The sequence below is a fragment of the Choristoneura fumiferana genome, chromosome 8 (genome assembly GCF_025370935.1).
Source record: "Choristoneura fumiferana chromosome 8, NRCan_CFum_1, whole genome shotgun sequence".
NCBI lineage: Eukaryota > Metazoa > Arthropoda > Insecta > Lepidoptera > Tortricidae > Choristoneura > Choristoneura fumiferana.
This window is the reverse complement of record NC_133479.1, coordinates 2,694,784-2,718,761: the sequence shown is the minus strand read 5'-3', so window position 1 is coordinate 2,718,761 and position 23,978 is coordinate 2,694,784. Positions and strand designations below refer to the sequence as shown.

The 23,978-nt window shown below is 39.0% G+C and overlaps 1 protein-coding gene across 3 annotated transcripts in view; it reads left to right on the top strand.

The window, feature by feature from the left end:
* LPCAT (lysophosphatidylcholine acyltransferase) overlaps positions 1–23,978 on the top strand; it is a 54,951-nt gene that overhangs the window by 23,287 nt on the left and 7,686 nt on the right. For 2 of the 3 annotated variants that reach the window (XM_074090679.1, XM_074090681.1), the window contains 2 exons: positions 13,266–13,378; positions 23,220–23,374. In XM_074090679.1, coding sequence (XP_073946780.1) covers positions 13,266–13,378; positions 23,220–23,374 — 268 coding nt within the window. Of the gene's footprint in view, positions 1–6,433; positions 6,646–13,265; positions 13,379–23,219; positions 23,375–23,978 lie in introns of all 3 variants that reach the window. The other variant, XM_074090680.1, reaches the window with a different exon arrangement.

Here is a 23,978-nt window from a genome sequence, read left to right as displayed (position 1 = left end):
TTAAATAATCGTCTTATCGAAAATTTTTCACTTAAGTATCTAAAATCAACCATAATTTAGAACACACTTGACGAAAATTTGTATTTTAGTTTAATGTTTCACAAACAAAACCCTGCCTGCAACGAAAATGACTTTCGCAAACCTAAACGATTTCCTCGACAAAAGTATGAGATGTCAACATGACATTAGTAGCAGAAAGGTTCCACCCTGTGTCATTATTCAATTCGTTAGACTGTATCTACTTAAAAATAAAAAGACTTCAGGGATGGGTTATTAGGCGAAGTTTTTATCGCTTTTTTGTTGTCTATACTCTATTTTTTTAACATTTGAGACTTAACGGTAAAATGTGCACACGTTTTTAAATGAAATAACCAAACTATTTAAAAAAAATGTTAACTTCTATAATAAAAACATAATAAATACCGCTAATAAATGTACATGTAGGTATTTTTAGTCCGTTTGTGATCGAAACACCGAGAAACGTGTGTTACAATTTGACCGTTAGTTAAAACCTTAAATTAAACGGAGTATAAATGCTGAAAAAACACCTATTTATTCACCGCTTAAAATTTTAACGTTAAAAATATTTGGTGAATTTACATAAGTAAAGTACGAGTGCCACAGCCCATAATTTTTATTGACAATTTATTAGGTGTCACTTCGCGAAAGCTTTGTGGCGTGTTATAATTTTTTTAAGATGGGCAATATCTAAATTATTGGGGCAATAAAGTTGATTGCCCTTCTCAGGCAGCACGATCCATTACAACTTTAATAGATAACGTTAACATACATAGTGTTGTTATAAAATGTTAAACTTTTAATAGAGTACCGTTCGATTAAATAGAGAAGGAAACCGTTACAGAGGTACTAAAAAAATCATGTAGAATAATTACATTGATTAAAACATTGATACAATTAAGATATATAATAATATATTTATTTTATTAGCCTGTAATGTCCCACTGCTGGGCAAAGGCACATTAAGTAACATTTAAAAGCCTAGCTTTTGTGATAACTGCCAATATATCAAAAATTGGGCAAAATCGACCTCCGAAATTTTTTTTAGGTCATCATCATTATTCGACTGACGCCATTTTATCTTCTAAATGGTTTTTAATATTTAGTTTTTCATACCAAGTATGTTAGTACGTAAGATATTTATTGTATGAGCCGTGTTTACGAATTAAATTAATTTACCTATTAATTAATCATCTTTAAGAAGAGCCTTGACTACACCCCTTAAAGCATATCTTAGCAAAGAAAAACTAACTAAAGTTAATCTATCCACGTTCAAACAAATAAGCTTGTAGTTAAATTCCAAGTTTGGCCACAAGCCAGGCTGCCAACTGAACGGCATAGTGCCGAGCGAGGTTGAGAGCTTTCGATGAATAATTAAAAAGCACTGTAAACCTCTTTTTAGAACGAAAGTTAGGTACGGGAAGTTTGATGAAACTTTACTTTGGAAAAAAAGTGTACACGGGTCGATCAACTTTTTCTTGCACCTCGTTGCCATGGTTACGTCCCCTGGACAACTCTTTAAAACCGCGAGTTTCTATATGTTTTCTGTGGTTAAATTCATGAAGCTTACTCCAAATAACAAAAAAATACAATAATTAACATAAGTGTAAATTTACACTTATGTAAATTTTTGTCATAGTTACAAGCTCATTATTTTATAGACTATTTCCTAAGCATATTAGTCGCATATATCAAAGCCGTTTTTTTAAGAAACTCGTCACTTGACATTAACCCCCTTATTCATAACGACAATCAAACCTATTTTAGTTAAAATGCCGCTCAAATTCGTTTGTCCTTATCTGTCACTTCGACATTTGTATTTGTTAGAAAGGGACAACGCATTTGTTATTAACATAGGCTTGTTAAGTTTTATGAATAAGAGGGTAAGTAATTTATTTAAGTATTAATAATTTAATACTTAAATTACCTTCCTCCGTCTTCTGTTAACGTAGAAAGGTCATTTAGTTACCTATTTAAGATGGATTTTTTCTAATCGTCATGAACGACTGACAGCCAAATCTATTGAACAAATTTTAGTCGTTTATTCAGTGATGAAATGATTATAAATATGTATATAAATCTCATAATTTGTGAAATATATAAGTTTAAAATGCTTGTGTGGGTTTATTTGTTTTTTTTCCGTCAATCGCGCGTACCTACTTTGCTATAAAAAGAGCACGTTGATAACGATGACTAATTATGTGTCATGCTTGGTAAATAAATGAAAATCTGTGTTAGATAGAAATCAGTTAGGACGTCCTAAAAAGTTAATAAAAATAAGGAGGGGAGGGGGGAGGGGAGTTTAGTAAAAGTGCCATTTATTTCGAAAAAGGTATTTTGACTTAGATTTTTCTTAAAAAACTACACTCTTAGTTTGTTTAAGTTTTTAATGTAGTTCTTTAAATGTTTTTCTTAATATTGCTGAATATAATCTGCTGTCAGAGCATTTTCTCTTTTGTAACTAATGCCATGAGCGTGTAAAATAATTGTAAGCATTATTTCGTGTTTTTGATCATTAAGTATTCATATTTGTTGAGATTTTAAACTTTCATTGAAAAAAAAAAACAAAGCCACTACAAACATTCAAGTAAGTATAAATAAATCCATAAACAAACCCATAACAAATAAATATTGTCCAGTTATAATATTACAATTTAAAAAACGGTCAAGTGCTTGTCGGACTCGCGCACGAAGGGTCCTGTACCATTATCTAGATAATATCTAGATCTATATCTATCATAAGACATAAGCAAAAAATTGCAAAAAATCACGTTTCACGTATAGCCCCACAGCGTCTACCTGTTGCCGTTATTAATATCGAGCAAAAAACGGCAAAAAATCATTTTTGTTATTTTGAACATGAAACTACCGTGAGACTCACTCATATTAAATATAATGACCCGGATAACTCACGTCTTAAATCGAGTTTAGCTCGACATGTTTCGGGCTAATCCGTAGCTCTTCGTCTCCGGAGCAACGCGACTCAGCGGCTGCTGCAACACGCGTACTCAATGAGCCCGAAACATGTCGAGCTAAACTCGATTTAAGACGTGAGTTATCCGGGTGTCATTATATCTAATAATCAAGTTTGTTATTTGGGAGCCCCCTTAAATGTTTATTTTATTCTGTTTTGAGTATTTGTTATAGCGGCAAGGCAACAGAAATATATCATCTGTGAAAATTTCAACTGTCTAGCTATCACGGTTTACGAGACAGACAGACGTACAGTGAAGTCTTATTAATAGGGTCCCGCTTTTACCCTTTGGGTACAAAACCGTAAAAGATTAAAGTAGTTTAGTGATAAAAGAGGTTGTTTTACTAAACCGTTTTAATACTGAATAGCTCATATAATAAACTTAATTTTAAAATAATTACTTGACAAATAATTATTATTTATTATAACGCTTTTTATTAAGTTCGTTTCCTATAAGAAAAGTAAAAGTTCATTTACTTTAACACGAACAAATAAAAAAAAAACATCGAATTCCGTTCAAACACGGAAAAGATATAGACGGTCATAAATACATCTAAAAAAAAAAAACGGTCATGTGCGAGTGCGAGCGGCTCGCGCATGAAGAGTTCCGCACCTCCGTACAATGTTTTAAAAACAATAGTACAGTAATATTTTTTGTAAAAAAATCTAATACAAGCTTTTTTGTTTGCGGTACTTTTTGCCCCTGGCTACCAAAGTAGGTAGTCGTCAAGACGAATCAAATGAGACTAAAACCGATGCGGTCGTGTCGTTTCATTACAGAGTTCCTATGGATCACTTCTACAGTCATAATAATATTGCATTGTCATCGGATTTATACATGCATGCAAAATTTCAGCTCAATCGGTTGAAGATATCCACTTCAAATTTAAGTTGAAATATTAATTCCACCTGAACAAACATAACTACGAGTTACAAGTTAATAAAAATATATCACCAAAATGTAAGCACTAGGTGCAAGTATTTTGAATAAAGAACAATTTTAAATTCTCATCCTCTTTGGCTGTCGCCCTGTCGGAGGCTGAATAGCGCTTTAGACTCTTGCCATACGCCGCGGCGCCCGCGGCAGAATAAATAAAAGTGGCTGAACACGTTAATTCGGCCGAATGGCGCGTACTTATTATGAATTAGTGAATTAATCTTAACCTGATTTTAAATTTTGAGCTTGTAAATTAATGTGTTACTTAAGTAGTATGAATTATAACGGACATTTTTTAATGTAAAAAGCATTACACAGCGGCTGTGAGCGCTTAATGAGGGCTATCGTTTTTGTCTCACTAGATGGCGCACTGTTGCGTGAGGTTTTTAAGTATGGCTTTCAAAATCTGTTATCACGGGCGTGAAAACAAAGTTTAGATTAAAATCATATTTAATACACCTTAAAACCGCACCATAAAAATATCGAGCAACCACAGTGTTGCGTAGTCCCTTTTGATCGGAAAAAAAGGAAGGAGAAAAGTTTCCGAAAGACAAAACTGTCTCAAAACACAGAACTTCCTTGCCCCGGAACGCATATTTGCCATAATTAATTTCAGATATTGCAAAATATTCACAAAATTATTCCAATTATAAATAAATCCGCATAGCTCACCCAAAAACTATGAGATTTGACATTTCGGAGACCTCACGCTACATTAGCGCCTCTAGCGGCGAATTCATACGCGATAGCCCTTAATGAAGTTGGCTTATGTGAAGCGTGTGTAGTGTCGGAGGTTTGTGGAACATAAATTGTTATTTAGTCTTAATGCTGCACAAAAAAATAAACCACGGTCTTAGAGACAATTATTATAATTATCGAAGGTTTTATAAAATAGCACTAATAAAATCGCAAATTAATAAGTAGTTAAACATTTAACAACATAGGGTCACGGGCGTTGCCCCTAGCAACTGACGGCCGTCATCTTGGCAGCGTAGCAACCAAAAACCGCTGAATGAAAGACTTTTCTTGTATGACGACCCCCTTTAATTTGTAACTTTATTCTATTTTTAGTACCTATTGTTGTTGTAGCGGCCACTGTAATACATAATCTGAAAATTTCAAGTGCCTAGCTATTACGGCTCAAGAGATAGAGCCCTGTGACAGACGGACAGACAGACAGACAGACAGCGGAGTCTCAGTAATAGGGTTCCGTTGGCACCCTTTGGGTACGAAACCCTAAAAAACGTTGCTAAACAATCAAACAATTCGCACTGCGAAAGATAATACAACAAGCAGTTGTAAGAACGTTATCGTGGGAAGAAATGCCATTATGTAAGGCGGAAGAAATAAGTCGGACGTAATTCATGTAGTAGGTAAGGTATAGTAAAATACGAGATAATAAGCTGATTAGGTAATATTGCAAGCTTTTGCTGTCAGTTTGTACGGTAGTCAATTAGGTCAAATCTTGTCAGTTGCGTTGCACCCATTTCCGGTGTTACTTAAAACTTAGTAAAGGTACCTACATGATAAACTAAAGGTAAACATAAGTACTCGTGTAATAGAGCTAAATAAAAGCTTGTGACTGTGTTGCCAGATGAAATCTGAAAGAAGCAGTAGAAATTGTGTTAAAAACAAAAAACTTAGACTTTTTGTTTGCGTGCAATCCTGCACTTGAATTGACGTGCTTTCACGAATCAGGTGGACTTGGAATTTGATATTTATGTATAGAAGTCCGATAATATGATACTAGAGTGCCAACAGCTAAAAAGCTCACATAATTGTTTTTTTTTCCTTATTTAAAACATGGTCCAATGTTTTGAACTTCATCCTTATTACACTCATTTGACCTCTTTTAGGTGGTCTGTGGGAGTCTTTCTTTAAATCAGTCTTATAAATTTTGAAAGGAATTTTCACAAATTCCTAACAAGTTACAATCCACAGAATTCTAACTTAATGAAATATGTGCTTATCTAACAGGTCTAATAAGAGAGAAACTGAATGCACGCGACACTTAAACGCTATGCGACGCTACAGACAGCGAAAGTGCTTTGCGGATTACAATTTCGATAAAACTGTAAATACTGTTATGTAACTTACAATATGCATACGACGAATTTGGTCGTGATTACGAACTGTCGACTCGGCTGGCTTTGCTCCAAATATAGAAATTAAATTGCTATTGTCTTGAGATAAAAAGAAAAGTTTGACTAATCACTTGAATGAATCAAGCGTTAATTTTAGGAGGTTCATATTGAATATGATTCCATCACTTTACTCGTATTACTCCATAAACCTTATTCTTGGTATATATTTTTCTTATTATTAGTTCTGTATAGTTAACTACTGATACTGAAAGTGACAAGGTGACTTATCAGAGTAGATATTTGTAACTATGTCTAGGGGTACGTGTAGGATTTCGACAATTAGTAGCAACCTAAGGGATAATATTGTCATAATAGTATTTTTAGATACTCCAATCTGACTTTCAAAACTTTTCATTCTAGGGCTCTAAAACCGCTCATATGTTTCATCGGCAAGATGTCCTATTTGGCCGGAGGCATGGCCATCAGCGTACGAGGTCGCCAAGCCAGTCGGAAGGAGGCTCCGATCTTGGTCGTGGCACCACATTCCTCCTTCCTTGACAGCTGCATTGTCTATGCCACGAGGATGTCTTCCGTCATCGTGAGGAAAGAGAGCATGGACAACTACGTTGGAAGTAGGTGGATGGTGGTGGATTAAGGATTTAAGTTTAAGAATTAACTCTACTACTATCTTATTAATAGCTATAAAGTAGTTTTCGTGTTAATAATATCATTACGTGTCTTGCTGTCGCACTGCATTTAATGCAGATCTAAGTTAGGCTTTCGAATTGGTGGACAATTAGAACCAAACCACGAAGATTGCCGATAGTATTACTAAAATGAAAACAATACGAGTAGGTACAATAGGATCAAACTCTTTTTATTTTTCTCTATGCCACAGGGATCTATGCTTGGGCTTAAATGTTTCTTCGCTAACTAATCGAGCGTTTTCTCCAGCTGGATTTTGTCTAGATACTAATCCGCTTTTTCTGATGGTGATGATGTTGTACATTCTTCTGAGTTGTTAAAAGTTTCTGTGTATTTATTATATTGTATCACAGGCTGAAGTTTTCTGAGTGAATTGGTTTAATGAAAGGAGGATGAAAAAAAAAACTAGACAATGCTGAGTATAAGCTATAGGAACATAATTATAGAGAAATTAGCTGGGGTGAGGAGGCATAAGGATTCACTTCGAAAATGACTATTAGGTTGGCTAAGTGAGGAATATCTAGTACCGTAGGAGAAATCTGTTTTTAACAAATTAGTTATATCATCTATAGTGTCTTTTCGTTGCACTTTTTTAAGTGAAAGCTTGTCATTAACTTTTCTCTTGGTCCTCTTTTAATGCTCGCATTAGCACGTGCTTCTCTAACAGTCTAACTGAACTATTCATTAATCCAGCCAGTCCACAATACACGCGACAGCTGTCTTGCTTTACAAAACATTTCAATGCGTCTTACAATTTCAATAGAACTCCGCACACATGTTTTCAAAGATTTACGGTTCGAGTTCAATAGACAGAGAAAGTGGATAACAAATAAATTAAATGTCGAGAGGTTAAAACTAATAGAGTATTTTGACGGGCGGCAACATCGATTGTCGATTGCGTAAAATCTGACAGTCGAATCGTTTATTAGGAAGAAAAAAATATCAGAAAAAAAACCGAACCGCCCATCCTTCGGTATTTTTGTTATACCGATCACGGAACACAATGCTAAATACCGAACGGTTCGGTAAAATACCGAACACCTGGCGACACTGGTAACGTAGATAAAAGTGGCAAGTTGTGGTTCATTGTGGCGTTCTAAGGGTGCTGGTGATGATGATGATATTTAACGCCGGCTCATCGTCGACTGAGTAAACATCAGTCATAGAGTCTATATTATAGAGTGTCAATTTCCGCAGACTATTTAATCCTTAAGCCCATTTTAGACCTGCAAGAAAAATCATGCAAGTACCACTACATTGCTGCACCGATTGACCAATTTAAACTCTTGCCTTTTTCAAACTAGCAGTGTATAACATCTTGCACTCGAAAAGGGAAAATAACCCTTAGGGGATCCCTTTGTTGGACGTCTGTTTGCGGATTTTTACTTGTGCTGTGAGGTCTTACTTCTTCGAAAAAATATTTATTTATCTCTACGAAAAAACTCTTATATTGGGAATAGTAATGTAAAACCGAAAGCTAACCTCTTTATTAAAACAACATTATGGTATGTTGTCATGTCAATCAAAACACAATCCAGATTATGTTTTGACTTTTATAAAGTTGATTTTTTAGAAACGTTGCTTCACATCACAACATACGTATTTTCTTATTTCCAATTTATGCCATCATGAATTGACTTTTATTGGCCATAAAATACCCCTGAGCCTTATTTTATTAATAAATTACTGATTGGGCCTATTGAGCTTTAATATTATTTTGTATACGAGAAGATCCACAGATATAATATATGGAGATAAACTAGCTCTAACGACTATAACCAAGCAAAAATTGCTTGGAGACGAAAGGTGGATTTAGGTTTAGGTTTATTTATTAAATACGTGTTTTAACCCCCGATGCAAAAAGAGGGATGTTATAAATTCGCGATGATACTTATGACTTTTATTTAATACCAAAAATAATCTACTGTCATTAACTCTCTGCTATAGTTTTCTCTACTCTCTTTACTCTGTTTTGCAAATTTTTAATTGCAAATACTTTGTAATTATAGCATGGGGGACGCCACAATAAAGGAATCTCACTGTTCTCTATCTGAATCTCACTGTTTTCTATCTGAATCTCACTGTTTTCTATCTGTATCGGTGGCCCTATGGCAACATTTTCGTTACCTACACATACGAAACTGAAACAAAAAACATTACTTAACTAGCTTGTAAAATCAACGAGATCAAAGAAAATTATCAAAATGTATGTATGTAAACTCTTTATTGCACATAAAAATACAGATTTATAGAGAAAAGTGCAAAGACAAGCTTGTCCCTAATAAGGGATCTGTTCTAGCTAACCTAGTTATGAGAAGACAATTAATTAAGAAGGAGATAGGCAAGCAGTTAAAATTACGTGTTAAAAATGGTCACAGAAAACGAGGGATTTTTATATAATTTCTAGTGAATACGCAAGTTTGCTTGTGTTGTCTATACCCGTAGTTAGTCCATGGAACTTATTTGCCCATAGGCAAAGTAACGGGATCTAAAGGTCGAATAAAATGGCCGAAAGTGGGCAATTTGGTTCTATTCACAGTCTCTTAGCTGTTTTATGCGACATATCATCATCTTCATCTTGGCCTATATACTTACGTCCCACTGCAAAGCACACGCCTTCTCTTAGAAAAAGAGGGATTTGGCTGTAGTTCGCACACTAGCCCAATGCAGATCGGGATCTTCACAGCCATTGAATTTCGTTTCATGTCACAGGTGTCCTCACGATGTTTTCCTTCACGTAAAGCTTCCGCCATGTACCAAAAAAAAGTGCATGGCTACAGGTAGAGCACATTTTGATTGCAAATCGCCCTAATTTGGCTGTACGTATCCCAACCAGCCCACATGAATAACAACTTCGTCTTTTAAAACCTTAGAACAGGGTTTCTTAAACTTTTTGCAGTCACCACCACTCAGTCAGACCACTTTCACAATTTAAACAATTCCACGGACCCCTGTCAAAAAATATTTTTGGAAATTTCCTAATAATTATGTTTACAGACTAACCTACTGCGGACCCCTGATACACATGCTACCTAACCCTAAGGGGCCTGTGGACCTCACTTTATGAAACCCTGCAGCCTTAGAACAAGTCATTATTTTTTTTTACAAGTAATTGGAAAACATAAAAGTTCAAAGTTTAATATTTTTTTCGCGTGAACACCTACTTTCTAGCTTAAACGAATACGTTTATAATTTTATACTTGGAAACCGATGAACCCTAGTAAATTCACTTACACGATAACCTTAGCACGTATGGCACGAATGGTACGATATGGCTTCCTAAAGGTAAAGAATGCCCCTGGCTCCTCAGCGAGCCGCTTTTTCATACAAAATTAGCGCCTTTGGCTTCCCAGGTTTCGAGCAACCAAGGCCGTTGGATCGATCTGAAAACCTTTGGGCTTGAGTTTCGTGTTTATATAACGTTTAGAAAAAAATGGTTATGTAAGGGGTACAATACAATACAATACAAATTTCTGACTCTTTCTCCTTATCTTTTTCTCTTTGTCTCTATGACTCTTTATTGTACAGTACACCACAAATAATAAGCGATACAGAAAACAGGTACGTAGAGAGCAAATTACAAGGTAGGCAATAGGCGGCATTATCGCTTAAGAGCGATCTCTTCCAGACAACCTTCTTTACGCAAAGAGTAAGAGACTAGATAACAGCACTGCTACTGGAGTTGACTTAATTTTAACTTTACTTTTTGACTTCGACTTTAGAAAGAAACTACATTTTTTGGTACTTGTATCAATTTGATTAAAACGTCGTCGTCATCATATCAGTTGGAAAACGTCCACTGATGAGGTGTGGCATACAATAATAATAATCCTCGGTCTCTTCGAGAACTTTTCGGCTATAACGGCTATCTGTTCTCCGTGCTAATATGACCTGCCAATTGCTAAAAGTACTTCAACGAGCTAATTCGCTTAGGTATTCAAGAAACCACGAGCATAGCCCGCTCCAAAGCTCGCTAAGCAACTCTTGAATTGAACCTATTTATAAGACCTATAGTGAAGCACCATGTCTCGGATCCGTAGCTATTATGTCTACGGAACCATAAAAATGAAAAAGGTAATTATTGGTTTTGTGTTACAAACTAAACCACGTGAAGCTCCGAATTAGAAAACTAACAGCTCAACTGCGCACATTGCATTATATTACAGTAACCTTTGGCTTCAAGATGGCTATCGCGTTATATCGCCACAAACTTATCCCACTCAGTGGTCAAAACTGAAACTGATGCACCTCAAGAACAAATAGTACTTTAATTGTAATGGTATGTAAGTAAAACCGCGCCGTCGCCACCGGCTTATATAAGTTTGTAGCAATGAACACGGAGAGCTTGATACAATAGCGTGACAAATGGTTATCACGCATGCGCCAAAAAGACGTGGGAGAATGCCGTTCGGTATTTGAAAAAATCATCCATAAGTAACAGTTTCTTGACGCCATTTTGTAAAATGAGATGTGAAGCGTGTTCGTACCAGTTGCTTAGTAGGCCATGGGGCTAGTCAAAAACTAACTGAAGATTTATTAAGTTCATACTTATAAAATTTAATTGTGGCACTAACATTTCAAATAATATAATTATTTATTTAACAATTATACATAATGCAGCATAAATCGCTTGAAATTAACAGTTAAAAAGAAGACAAATAGAACTAACCTAAGGTACCCTAACTAAATATACGTTACTATAAAAATAAAAATTATAAAAACATTAAATTGAAAACATCAAAAAACCAAGAATATTTGAGCTGGTTACGATTTGAATGGGTCCCGACTGTTGAACTTTAAATTAGCTACTTAACACTAACAGTTCGAGACCACTACTTATTTTCTTCCTTTTAGTTTTTAAGGCAGTCGGGTTTTTTGATGTTTTAAATTTAATGTTTTATTTTATACTTTTTTATGATTCTGTGAAAACGGTACATTCAAATTGATATAACCCCATGCATATTTAGAATGGGCTATTTATTAGCTTTCATTTGATACCCATATTGTTACAATACAAAAAAAAAACATTCCTCCGCTATATTTTTTTTCGCAGACGCCATTTTGAAATATTATATAGCCTATGTCACTCTGACAGTTATGATGAATCCAATGATACCTCATATGTTAAAATCCGTCCAGCCGTTTAGGCTGCAGCGAAGATCAAAGAAATGTACATACATACATACATGTATACATACTCACATACATATATACGCTCGAAAAACATAACCCATTGTATATATTTTATTTGTTTGTTTATAAATAAAGTTAGGTACCCATAACCCATAACCCTCCTTTGGGTAGTCGGGTGAAAAGAACAAAAACCCCGTCTAAAAGATCTATCTGTGGCAGGGTTTCCATGATACTGGTCGCATTATCTTTTTACCATTTTAACGTATTTTTACGTTCGTCTCTGAATCGAAAACGGTTTTAAATCAAACTTCAGAAATCACACGTGCCGATTTTTATAACCCGTTAAGATTTTTTTTCAATAAAAACTTTTTAATTAGGAGTACTTTACACTGTATCCTCATCCTTACGCTTTACCCTTACTATTTTTGGTGATGTCACATATGTGTATAAGTAATCCAAGCTAATAATTTGTCAATACTGCCTTTAAATAAAATTAATAAAATTACTTCATTATGTAAAGTGTAGCAGCGTATAATTAGGTACAATTTAAATTTAATTATTCACTTAGGTAGCTATCTACACTTCGCGTGATACTTCAACCCTACTTTAGCCTAGGTCAATTTCACCGCAACAAAACTACGCATAATAGAGAAAAACTCAGCTCAAAAACAATGCCAGCCATTTTAAATTGTAACAAGTTAAGTTACGCCTGTATTTGTTTTTACATTTCTTGACTTAGGCCACTATGCTACGGAGAGGGTAAGTATAAGGTAACTGCATGCGGTTGTAAAGTAATTACAGCTTGATTTGATGCATGTGTAGTTAATTTAGCATGTAAGTTCCAACAAACTGCATCATGGCCTAGGATGGAACCTTTGTGCTGCTATTATCATGTTGACATCCCATACTTTCGTCAAAGAAAATATGGTGAAATTGATTATTAAAAGGTTCCATCCTGGTACGGTTGGTTCCCCAACATAATTATGTATCCACTTTTCATACTAGAGTCGAAGGCTGGAACGCTTTCGCTCCAAATCTCTTAATCATATTCCTTACATCAGCCGAATAAACGGTTGCGAAAAGGTTCCTGGTACGCGATTCACTTTCCTCAACCGTGTAATAAATGTATGGAGTAAGTTGTTGTGCTTGAATACTAAAAATGAGAGAGCCATAGTTCCCATGCGAGTCTAGGCCGAATTTGGAACTTTACCACCAGTATGTGAACTTATTCGCAGGTGTGAACAGGTTTCCTCACATGCTTTCCTTCACAGTAAAGTTAAAAAATCAAAAGTAATGTCACAGGTGCGAGGCCAGACTCGAACCCACGGTCGTCTACTTGAGAGGCCATAACTCTAACCGCTATCACGACTTCGACGAAGTGTATAATTTAAGTTTATTCTTATTTATGTTCCAGAATTGATAAACTACACGCAGCCGGTGTATGTTTGGCGAGATGACCCCAACTCCAGGCAGAATACCATCAAGGAGATCATACAGCGAGCCACCTCCAAGGAGGACTGGCCTCAGGTCAGTTTAATAATAACATAAATAAATAATAAATATCATGGGACAGTTGAAACGAATTGGCCAAGTCCCAAACAAAGCAAAGCTTCTTAAATGCGAAAGTGTGTAAGACGGTTTGTTTGTGACTTTTTCACGCATAAACCGCTGGGCTGATTTAGATTAAATTCGTAGCTTGACTCGCGGGGAAGGACACGCGATAGTTCTTATCCCGGAAAATTGTATAGTTTACGCGGGATAGAGATAAGCGAATCGTACGTGGGCGGAGTCGCGGGCAACAGCTAGTAAATAGATGTTAAGGCTTGGGATGGGGCGAGCGGCTAAAATGGCAGCCCATGCGGAAAAATGCGAGAAATAATTGGCGCTCACAAACTATTCGTTTGTCCCAGTGACTATGGAGACAGACAACCGGTTGTTGGGGCTTAAAGGCAAAAAAAAGGAGGTTCTATGTTCCAATGTTTGTATTTTTTTATGTATGTTCACTGATTACTTAGTAAATTGTGGACCGATTTTCAAAGTTCTTTTTTATTCGAAAGACTACTCTTCTGAGGTAGTGCTATTTTCACCAAGCCAAGATCTGATGATGGGATCTTTCATGTTAGGGAAATCAAGAGCGAACCTCAAATTTTATAGGCACACCTTGGCGATTTTGGCATTTTTTGCATTAAGATAAGCATTCACATTCAGAAAGTATCATTTGTAAACATGATCTGATAAAGAAAACCGTAGATGACCAATGGAACTCGTCAAAGCTAAGTAATGCTTGCTCGTCTATAAACGATCATGATTAATATACCTAGATAAGCGACTAAGAAGAAGCTTTAAGTTAATGTTTATTTCGAACTGATCTGATGCTGAAGCCGGAAGGTAGACAACGGAACTCTGTTATAAAACAACGTAACTAAGCCGTGTTTGGGCTTAATGGAATCGTTGTGAGATGTACTTTGGCTACGAATCACTAAAACGTGAGAAATAAAGAAAATTAAAAAAAAAGTGTTAAAAAATTTCTTTATTTAAAGATTTGGTACGCCGTCTTCGTGAGAGAGATCTTGACCCTCGCTCTGGATCGTATCTGGTGCAAAAGTTGTCCAATGCGGCAAGTGTTTTGGGCACAATTCAATACAGATATTCTTTATATTTTTTATAGACAGACACAAAATGCAAGGTAGTCAATACCAATACGCAAGACCTTTGCGCCTGATATGACGCGGGACGGTTTATTTTGCTGACTGTATTGTGTATTTATCTAAACTTTTGAATAAAATTTTTGTGTCACTTATTTCATGTAATTCCTGTGCACTCTCTCCAAATTGCACTTGCTGAGTAACTAACTAGAGGTTCCAGCGCCTTGTCTTTGGTCACACATGGCAGAATGTTGTCATGTTCGTTTCGCTCGCTGCCTTCGTAACGGAGCCTTATGACGTAGCTTGGTAAAAACGGTTTTTTATGGTCTGGTTAGCCCTTTGGGTTCGATACACTTTTAACCTACTCTTGAAGTGTTTTACAACATTAGTTATCGATTATGTCACTTATGGCAAGTTTGTATGCAAGGATTTTTTTTTATTCATTCGGAATATTAATTGATGCTCATACATTGTAGTAATACAGTCGAGTTCATAAGCTTGACAGCTAAAATTTGATTAAAAATATCTGAACACGCTTCTACGCCATTAACCATAGAGTTGAGTTCAGATATTTTTGATCAAAGTTTTGCTCACAAGTTTATGAACACGGCTGTACTGTGTCAAAGACGTGACCTAGGTACATTTCGAATAAGAAATTCCGATCCAATTAGTTCAATCGTGCATCTCGGATAAAATGAAACATTTGATGCACTGCTATCTAATCTATCTATAGTAATATTGTTACGACGGTGGGTTAGGTGCTAAGCTTTGATCATGTTTTTCGACCCATTGGAGGCGTTTTCAGTAGGCTGGAATACGGTTTCAGGCCGTTTCAGAGGATGCTCTATCACATATTAGTTTATCAAAATTTCACCCAAGTTACCGTTGTTTTCAGGCGCCTGAAAAATGTTTTCAGTCCGTTTCAGGCCACCCTCTATCCGATGACGCCATAACTTGAAAACCCGTTTTCAGGCGCTTTCAGGACCCCTTATGGGCCTCTGAAGTACATTTCAGTATATGGCGAAATTTTCCATAGGAGTGAAAGAGATAGCACGATTAGAAAGAGACAGCTATACTGAGAACATTCGAGAAGGTGTGTGACAAGGATAGCCTGTATGTGTGAGAGAAATAGACTGATGATCCTGTTTCCGGAATATTCTAGTAACTGTGTGAGAGAGATAGCACATGAAAGAGACAGACACTACTCGTTTCCGGAACATTCGAGATGTAGGTATGACGTCCTAGCTGGACTATTCTCGAACTTTGTGGACCGATTCACAGGGGGTATATAAGCCGGGCGAGGTTGCGGCGGAGACAGTTTCGAATGCGATACCGAGCGATAAACATCGAAGAGAATAAAAGCGACTTGTAAGTGAGTTTTAGAGTGCGAAATTACTGTGAACTGTTTTTAAGTGTTTTGTAAAGTTAAGTAACAGTGTGAAAATAAATCCTACTCTTATTCATCGGTGTTAAAAGTGCTTTTCAATCGCGAACCCACCCCACGAACGTAACATTTGGTGTCAGAAGTGGGATTGAAAATGCCGCTTACTCCGCGAGAAGAAGAGAAGGAGAGGATGCAGACCCGAAGCCGCGCCGCAGCTGGGGACCCTACAGACACCGCCGCAGCGTCAGATACAGCGGTGGCAGTTTCCCCAAAGTCGGAAATAGACATCAGTGCGATTCTGGTCCTCCTGAAAGAACAAGCTAGAAGGCAGGAGGAACAAGCCAGAAGGCAGGAGGAACAAGCTAGAAGGCAGGAGGAACATGCTAGAAAGCAGGAGGAACAAGCTAGAATCCTGCAGCAAGAGCTACGTGGTCAGAAGGAAGCTCAGGAAGAACAAGCTAGGATTCTACAGGAGGAACAAAAGAACCAGTTCGAACTCCTCCGTGAGGTACACGACGCAACCGCAGAATGGAAAAAGGAGATGGCTGAGGTCCAGGATAAAATTGTGGCGGTTGACATTAAAGTCGAAAATCACGAAAAGCGCCTCAACGGTGTCAACGAAAAGGTAGAAGGCCACGAGAATCGCCTCCAGAAGTTGGAGATTAAAATGGCCAACGGCACCACCAGTTTATCGGGTGCACCAGCCACAGGAGGTGAAAAGTTAAAGTTACCACCATTTGATGGTACCTCTTCATGGGCCGCATACAAGCACCAATTCGAGTTGGTTGCGGAAACGAATGGCTGGAGCAAGGATTATGCAAAAACGGCACTAAGTTTGGCGCTACGAGACGAAGCCCTCACTGTCTTGGAAACGTTGGGAAGAATAAGACATACGACCGTCTCCTTGAAGCTTTAGAAGCACGCTTCGGTGACAGTCATCTAGAGCACGTCTACAGAGCACAACTGAAGGATAGGACCCAGGGTCGTAATGAGTCATTACAAAAGTGGGCCCTAGAAATAGAGAAACTGGTCCAAAAAGCATACCAAGATTCATCCTCTTTTACGGATGGAATGCTAGTACAGACATTCATAGATGGGATTCGAGACTTTGAAGTGAGGGCTGCTGTACGACTGGGTCACCATGGGACTTTGAAGGATGCGCTTGCCCATGCCCTCGAGGTGGAAGCTGTACGCCAGGACCCAACAAGATCCTTCAGGGTGCGCGAAGTCGCTGCCAGGGAGCCGATTGCTCCACCTCGTGAAACGGGACCTCGGTGTTACAACTGCGGGGAACGAGGACACATGCAATCTGGCTGCCCGAAAAGACATTGGAGGCGACGAGACTCGGACCAAATGGTGAGGCCAGCAAGCTCTGGTAGTCCAGAGCGGCAGCAGCAGGGAAACGAGTAAAAGCCAGGACTATGGGACGAGTGCTGGCTGGTGGTCAAAATGTCCCAGTTATGATCTCCCAGGCGAACAACGGGAACAGTCTGGCTGTCAAAGGAGAAATTGGTGGAGTACCATGTCACCTTACTATCGACACCGGAGCTTCTCGGACTGTGATCAGTTCTCGACTGCTAAAACACCTGATCAGAGATCATCTAGTCCGACCAATGCATCTTCAGCTGCAAACGGCTACCGGCCAGAACATTTCCGTCCAAGGGGAGCAAGAAGTGTCAGTAAAGATTGGAGAAAAGAAGTACTGGCACAAAGTCATCATTGCTGACATCGTAGACGACTGTATTATTGGTCTAGATTTTATGAGAAAGTACGATTGTAAGATCGACTTAAAAGGCGGCGTGCTGAAATTTGGGGCTTATGAAGTTCCTATGGAGGGTGAAGTGGGTGGACATGTCTTCTGCGCTAGAAGGACTACACTTCAACCGAGATCGCAAGCCCTAGTGCCGGTAAAGTTGCCACATGGTGTGAGACAAGGATCTCATTCCTGCGTGCTAATAGAGAAAATAGATGACAGTAAGCCGTGGATACCAGCTCGCACAGTGGTAATGACGTCATCCGCAGCATTTATAAGAGTTCTTAATTTAAGTGACACTCAACACGTCCTAAGTAAAGGAACCCTTATGGGGACATGCGAGGCAATCTCATGGATACGCAGTTGCCATGGTCCAAACGAGAACAAGTTGCAAGAAGAAGTTGTGGATATTGGAAAATTATTGGAAAACTGCGAAAATGATCTCACGGAGGAAGAACTTCTAAAGGCGCGTAATCTACTCAAGCGCTATAGGAGTGTCTTCTCTGCACATGACAGTGATATCGGGAGAACTGGAGTAGTGCAGCACGAGATCGACACTGGAGATGTCATGCCTATTCGACAGCGACCTCGGCGAGTTCCAGTAGCTCGAGAAAAAGAAGTCGAAGACATGATTGAGGAAATGAGGAGGGACAAAGTAATAGAACCGTCGACCAGCCCTTGGTGTTCTCCAGTAGTCTTAGTGAAAAAGAAGGATGAAACTATGAGATTTTGCGTTGACTATCGTAGACTCAACGACGTGACCAAGAAGGACAGTTACCCATTGCCGAGGATAGACGACACTTTGGACACTTTAAACGGTATGAAATGGTTTTCCACCTTGGATTTAAAAAGTGGCTACTGGCAAGTGGAAATCAAGGACAAAGATAAAGAGAAAACAGCCTTCTCAACTGGTAAAGGACTTTGGCAGTTTAATGTTATGCCGTTTGGGTTGTGCAATGCACCGGCAACTTTTGAGAGGTTAATGGAGCAAATACTAGCCGGCCTCTTGGGTGATACTTGCCTAGTGTATCTGGATGACATCATAATTGTAGGTAAAAATTTCGATGACCACCTTAAGAAACTGGAGCAAGTTTTGTCCAAGTTGCGTGACGCAAATTTAAAACTAAGTCCGAAGAAATGCTCATTCTTCAAGCGTAAGGTTAACTACTTGGGACATGTAATTTCATCAGAAGGCATCCAGACAGACCCTGAGAAGATAAGTGCAGTTAAGGACTGGCCAACACCGAAAGACAAGACAGCAGTGCGTGCCTTTTTAGGACTTTGCTCGTACTATCGACGATTTGTGAAGAACTTCTCGGATATAGCAAAGCCGTTGCACCAGCTGACGGAAGAAAAACGACCATTTAATTGGGATGATCAGTGTGCAGCAGCCTTCTCAAATCTCAAACAGAGACTTTGTGAAACACCGATTTTGGAATATCCCGACCCGGATAACGAGTTTGTTGTTGACACTGATGCAAGCAATACTGGCATCGGAGGAGTCTTGTCACAAAACAAAGGAGATCAGGAAGTTGTGATAGCCTATTTCAGTAAATCGTTATCGAAACCCGAGAGGAATTACTGTGTCACTCGGAGAGAATTGCTGGCAGTCGTCAAAACTTTGCAGCATTTCAGCAAATATTTGCTTGGACGCAAGTTCCGAATCAGGACTGACCATGCTGCTTTAAAGTGGTTGTTAGAGTTCAAGAATCCGAGGGTCAGGTGGCACGCTGGATTGAACAACTGCAGGAATATGACTTTTCCATCGAGCATCGAAGTGGAAAGTCACATGGAAATGCAGATGCCCTCTCCCGAAGGCCTTGTCCGGATGACTGCAGACACTGTTTAAGACAAGAGGATAAGGACTGCGTGAAGATGTTGAGGACCGACACTGTTAGCGAAGAGTGGAGTGACGCTGTCATGCAAGAAGCACAACAGGAAGATCGTGACATAAAACCCATTTACGACTGGATTAACGGTGGAATGCCCAAACCAAAGTGGTGTGAAGTAGCTCCGATGAGTACAGTGACCAAGAGCTACTGGGCGCAATGGAAAGTCTGATCATGCACAATGGCGTACTGTGTAGGAAATGGGAGTCAGCGAACGGAAGGATGCTCACCTTCAAGTGGTCGTACCAAGAAAGAGAGTTAGCGATGTTTTAAGATCCTTTCATGATGGCATTTCCGGCGGGCATCTAGGAGTAAAAAGGACTCTGATGAAGATTCGACAGCGCTTTTACTGGATACACTGTCGGAAGATGTGGAAGACTGGTGTAGGAAGTGTACTAGCTGCTCGTCGGTCAGGGGCCACATACACGCAGTAGAGGTGCGCTTAAAGTTTATAATGTGGGGGCACCTTGGGAAAGAATTGCTTTGGACGTCGCAGGCCCGTTCCGATCTCTGACCGCGGAAACAAGTACATCCTTGTGGTCATGGACTATTTTACCAAATGACCTGAAGTGTTTGCCATTCCAAATCAAGAGGCAGTCACAGTAGCGGAAACGGTAGTGGCTGAAGTATTTTGTCGGTATGGAGTACCTCTTGAGATCCACAGCGATCAGGGAAGAAATTTTGAATCTCTGGTGTTTCAGGAGACTTGCCGAGTCATGGGAATTCATAAAACTCGGACTACGTCCTATCATCCACAGTCAGACGGGATGGTCGAGAGATTCAATCAGACTCTGGAACGACATTTGGCCAAAGTAGTTGACAGCCATCAAAAAGATTGGGACAGGCATATTCCACTCTTTTTAATGTCATATCGGACCGCAGTTCACGAAAGCACGGCCGTGACACCTGCGTGTGCTAATTTTGGAAGAGAATTGCGGTTACCTGCGGATCTACTGACAGGACGACCTCCAGATGCGCCAAAGACGATTTCAGAATATGCAAGTGAACTGCGAAACCGTATTGATGGTGTTCACAATCATGTTCGTGAACACGGACTGCAGGCCAGCGAAAAGATGAAGACCAGATATGACCGGAAGTCTAACCAGACGAGATTTGAGGAAGGATCATTGGTGTGGCTACATAACCCTATGCGAAAAAAAGGGAAGTCCCCGAAATTATCACCGAGTTGGGAAGGGCCGTACAAAGTAGTCACTAGGATCAACGATGTCACATACCGGATACAGCGTAACGCGCGTAGCCCCTGTAAGATTGTTCACGTTGATCGGTTGGCCAAGTACCATGGATCTAATGATGCTCGGGACGAGCATGTCTTAGGAGGGGGCAGTGTTACGACGGTGGGTTAGGTGCTAAACTTTGATCATGTTTTTCGACCCCTTGGAGGCGTTTTCAGTAGGCTGGAATACGGTTTCAGGCCGTTTCAGAGGATGCTCTATCACATATTAGTTTATCAAAATTTCACCCAAGTTACCGTTGTTTTCAGGCGCCTGAAACATGTTTTCAGTCCGTTTCAGGCCACCCTCTATCCGATGACGCCATAACTTGAAAACCCGTTTTCAGGCGCTTTCAGGACCCTTATGGGCCTCTGAAGTACATTTCAGTATATGGCGAAATTTTCCATAGGAGTGAAAGAGATAGCACGATTAGAAAGAGACAGCTATACTGAGAACATTCGAGAAGGTGTGTGACAAGGATAGCCTATATGTGTGAGAGAAACAGACTGATGATCCTGTTTCCGGAATATTCTAGTAACTGTGTGAGAGAGATAGCACATGAAAGAGACAGACACTCTACTCGTTTCCGGAACATTCGAGATGTAGGTATGACGTCCTAGCTGGACTATCTCGAACTTTGTGGACCGATTCACAGGGGGTATATAAGCCGGGCGAGGTTGCGGCGGAGACAGTTTTTCGAATGCGATACCGAGCGATAAACATCGAAGAGAATCAAAGCGACTTGTAAGTGAGTTTTAGAGTGCGAAATTACTGTGAACTGTTTTTAAGTGTTTGTAAAGTTAAGTAACAGTGTGAAAATAAATCCTACTCTTATTCATCGGTGTTAAAAGTGCTTTTCAATCGCGAACCCACCCCACGAATGTAACAATATGTTGTGGACCAAGACCAAGTGATAAATTGGTAATTTTTCATAATGCCCGGGCCATATAAAAAATACCAATATGTGATAGCAATTTGATAAAAACTATTCAATTAATTACATTCCCCGGGCATTATACATAATCAGCCTTATTCATAAAAGTTAGAGCCTCCTTGAAGGCTCCTTGAAGGCCCGATGCTAAAAAACATGAATTCATAAACGTCTGTTAGCGCTAATCAGTCGATCAAGGCTCTGCTAAAGTTAGAGGACCGTAGACCCTCCTTTATCTCCCTGATAAGTCACAAAATGGCCGCCACAAGTTTGAACAGCTGACTTTGACAAGAGCAAAAACCATACCGAAGATATTTATAGTGAAGGCAGGGCTACGCAAAGATTAAAAAAAAAACTGGAAAATTTATTTTCAGGAATTTGTATTTAAAAATCCTCTAAATTAGCAACAATAAATTAACAATAAATATGAAAAAAAATAGGATGATTAACATAATTATGGCTTTTTGCACAATATAAACATGCGAATCGGAAATGGCGGGAAAACAAACATCTCGCTTTATTTTTTTCCTGCTAATTTGCTGTCACTGCTGTCAATTTTTTTTTTAAATTATCGATTAGGCCATTTTTTGTCTTTGATTTGTCAAGGTGGCCAACATAACGCGTCTAATCCGTCTATCAGCAGCTCAACAACTAGCAGACTGCAAGCAAGTGTTTATGAATCATACTTCTTGACAACCGTCTATTAAGCTTAATCAGTCTGCTAAGTAACAGACCGATCAAACCTCAATTAAGGTTTTTTTATGAATAAGGCTGAATGTCTATCCCCTATTGGGCAAAGTAATAAAAAAACATCTCAATATTTTTTTTATACGTTTACGTATAACTTAATGAATCTATAAACATCTATCAAAATCTGTAAATTAAGTTATGTTAATGGTAGAGTTTAATTATAGCTGTTTTGGTCACAGTTGAACCAAACACGCTCCTCCTCGCTGCGCTCGTCGTCGCACCTAACTTTCCGATTGAATGAATCAGACTTCAGCTAGCCAAGAATCAGTTGTAATCAAATTGCCCAACGATCATGTAGCAATATTCATAATGCCCGGACAATGTGATAAATAATGAAGTTTAGATAATAATTATCACTTTGCCCGGAATAACTTGTTATATTATTGCATTATACATAATGCCCTTATTAATCACTTGGTCCATAACATATTATGTAATACTTTTAAACGAGCAATTCTTGTATAATATATATTTTGGGGATTTCGAAACGGCTGCAACGATTTCGATGCAATTTGGTGTAGGGGTTTTCGAAGATGACAGATCGATCTAGCTTGGTCTTATCTCTGGAAAAACGCTTATTACCGAGTTTTAGCCCGAGCAAAGCTCGGTCGCCCAGGTATTAAAATTAATCTATGAATGGTTAAACAGGGGGTTAACCCCAGACTTTCTGATAAGCTGAACTCGACGACACATTGCTATCAATTTGAAAATGCCAATAATAGTGAACAGGCCTAAGTCTTTTCCCAGCAAAAATACCAATAAATATTCTTTATTATCTTTACAGATCCTGATTTTTCCGGAAGGCACGTGCACTAACAGGTCGTGCCTGATCACGTTTAAGTCTGGCGGGTTCTACCCTGGCGTGCCCGTGCAACCCGTGACCATCCGCTACCCTAACGCGCGCGACACGGTCACCTGGACTTGGGAGGGGCCTGGCGCGTGAGTATCTAGGGGTTAGAGAAGGAAGGGGTTCTACCCCGGTGTGTCCGTGCAACCTGTGACCATCCGCTATCCCAACGCGCGCCACACGGTCACTTGGACTTGGGAGGGGCCTGACGCGTGACTATCTAGGGATTAGAGAAGGAAGGGGTAATCTGACGTGCCTGTGTCTCTTTGACGGTTACTCTTGACGGAGTTGGTCACATACCTAACAATTCTACGCCAGTTGTCTGACACAAGTGTTGAGAGAAGTATTTGTTAGTGCTTTTATCTGCCCGTGGTACAGTCGAAGGCATAAATATCCATACAGCCAGAGCTTCAAATATATGTATACATCGGCCTTATGATTAGTGTCATGAAAGGTGTATGGTACAGATATTTTCGACGTCTTGACAACGTACATTATATTTATGCCCTTGACTGTACTTGCGAGAGGACTGGCGTTTGGCGTTTGGGGGGTTTGGGGGCAGGGGTATTGTGCCCCTGCTGACGAACCGTAAAAATGCTGTCGCGTAGTTTTGGAAAAGTGTCATATGGACGGCTCGCGCATTTAGCTCACGGAGTATTCCTTATCTCCTTATTATTAGCTGAGAGTTGATTTATA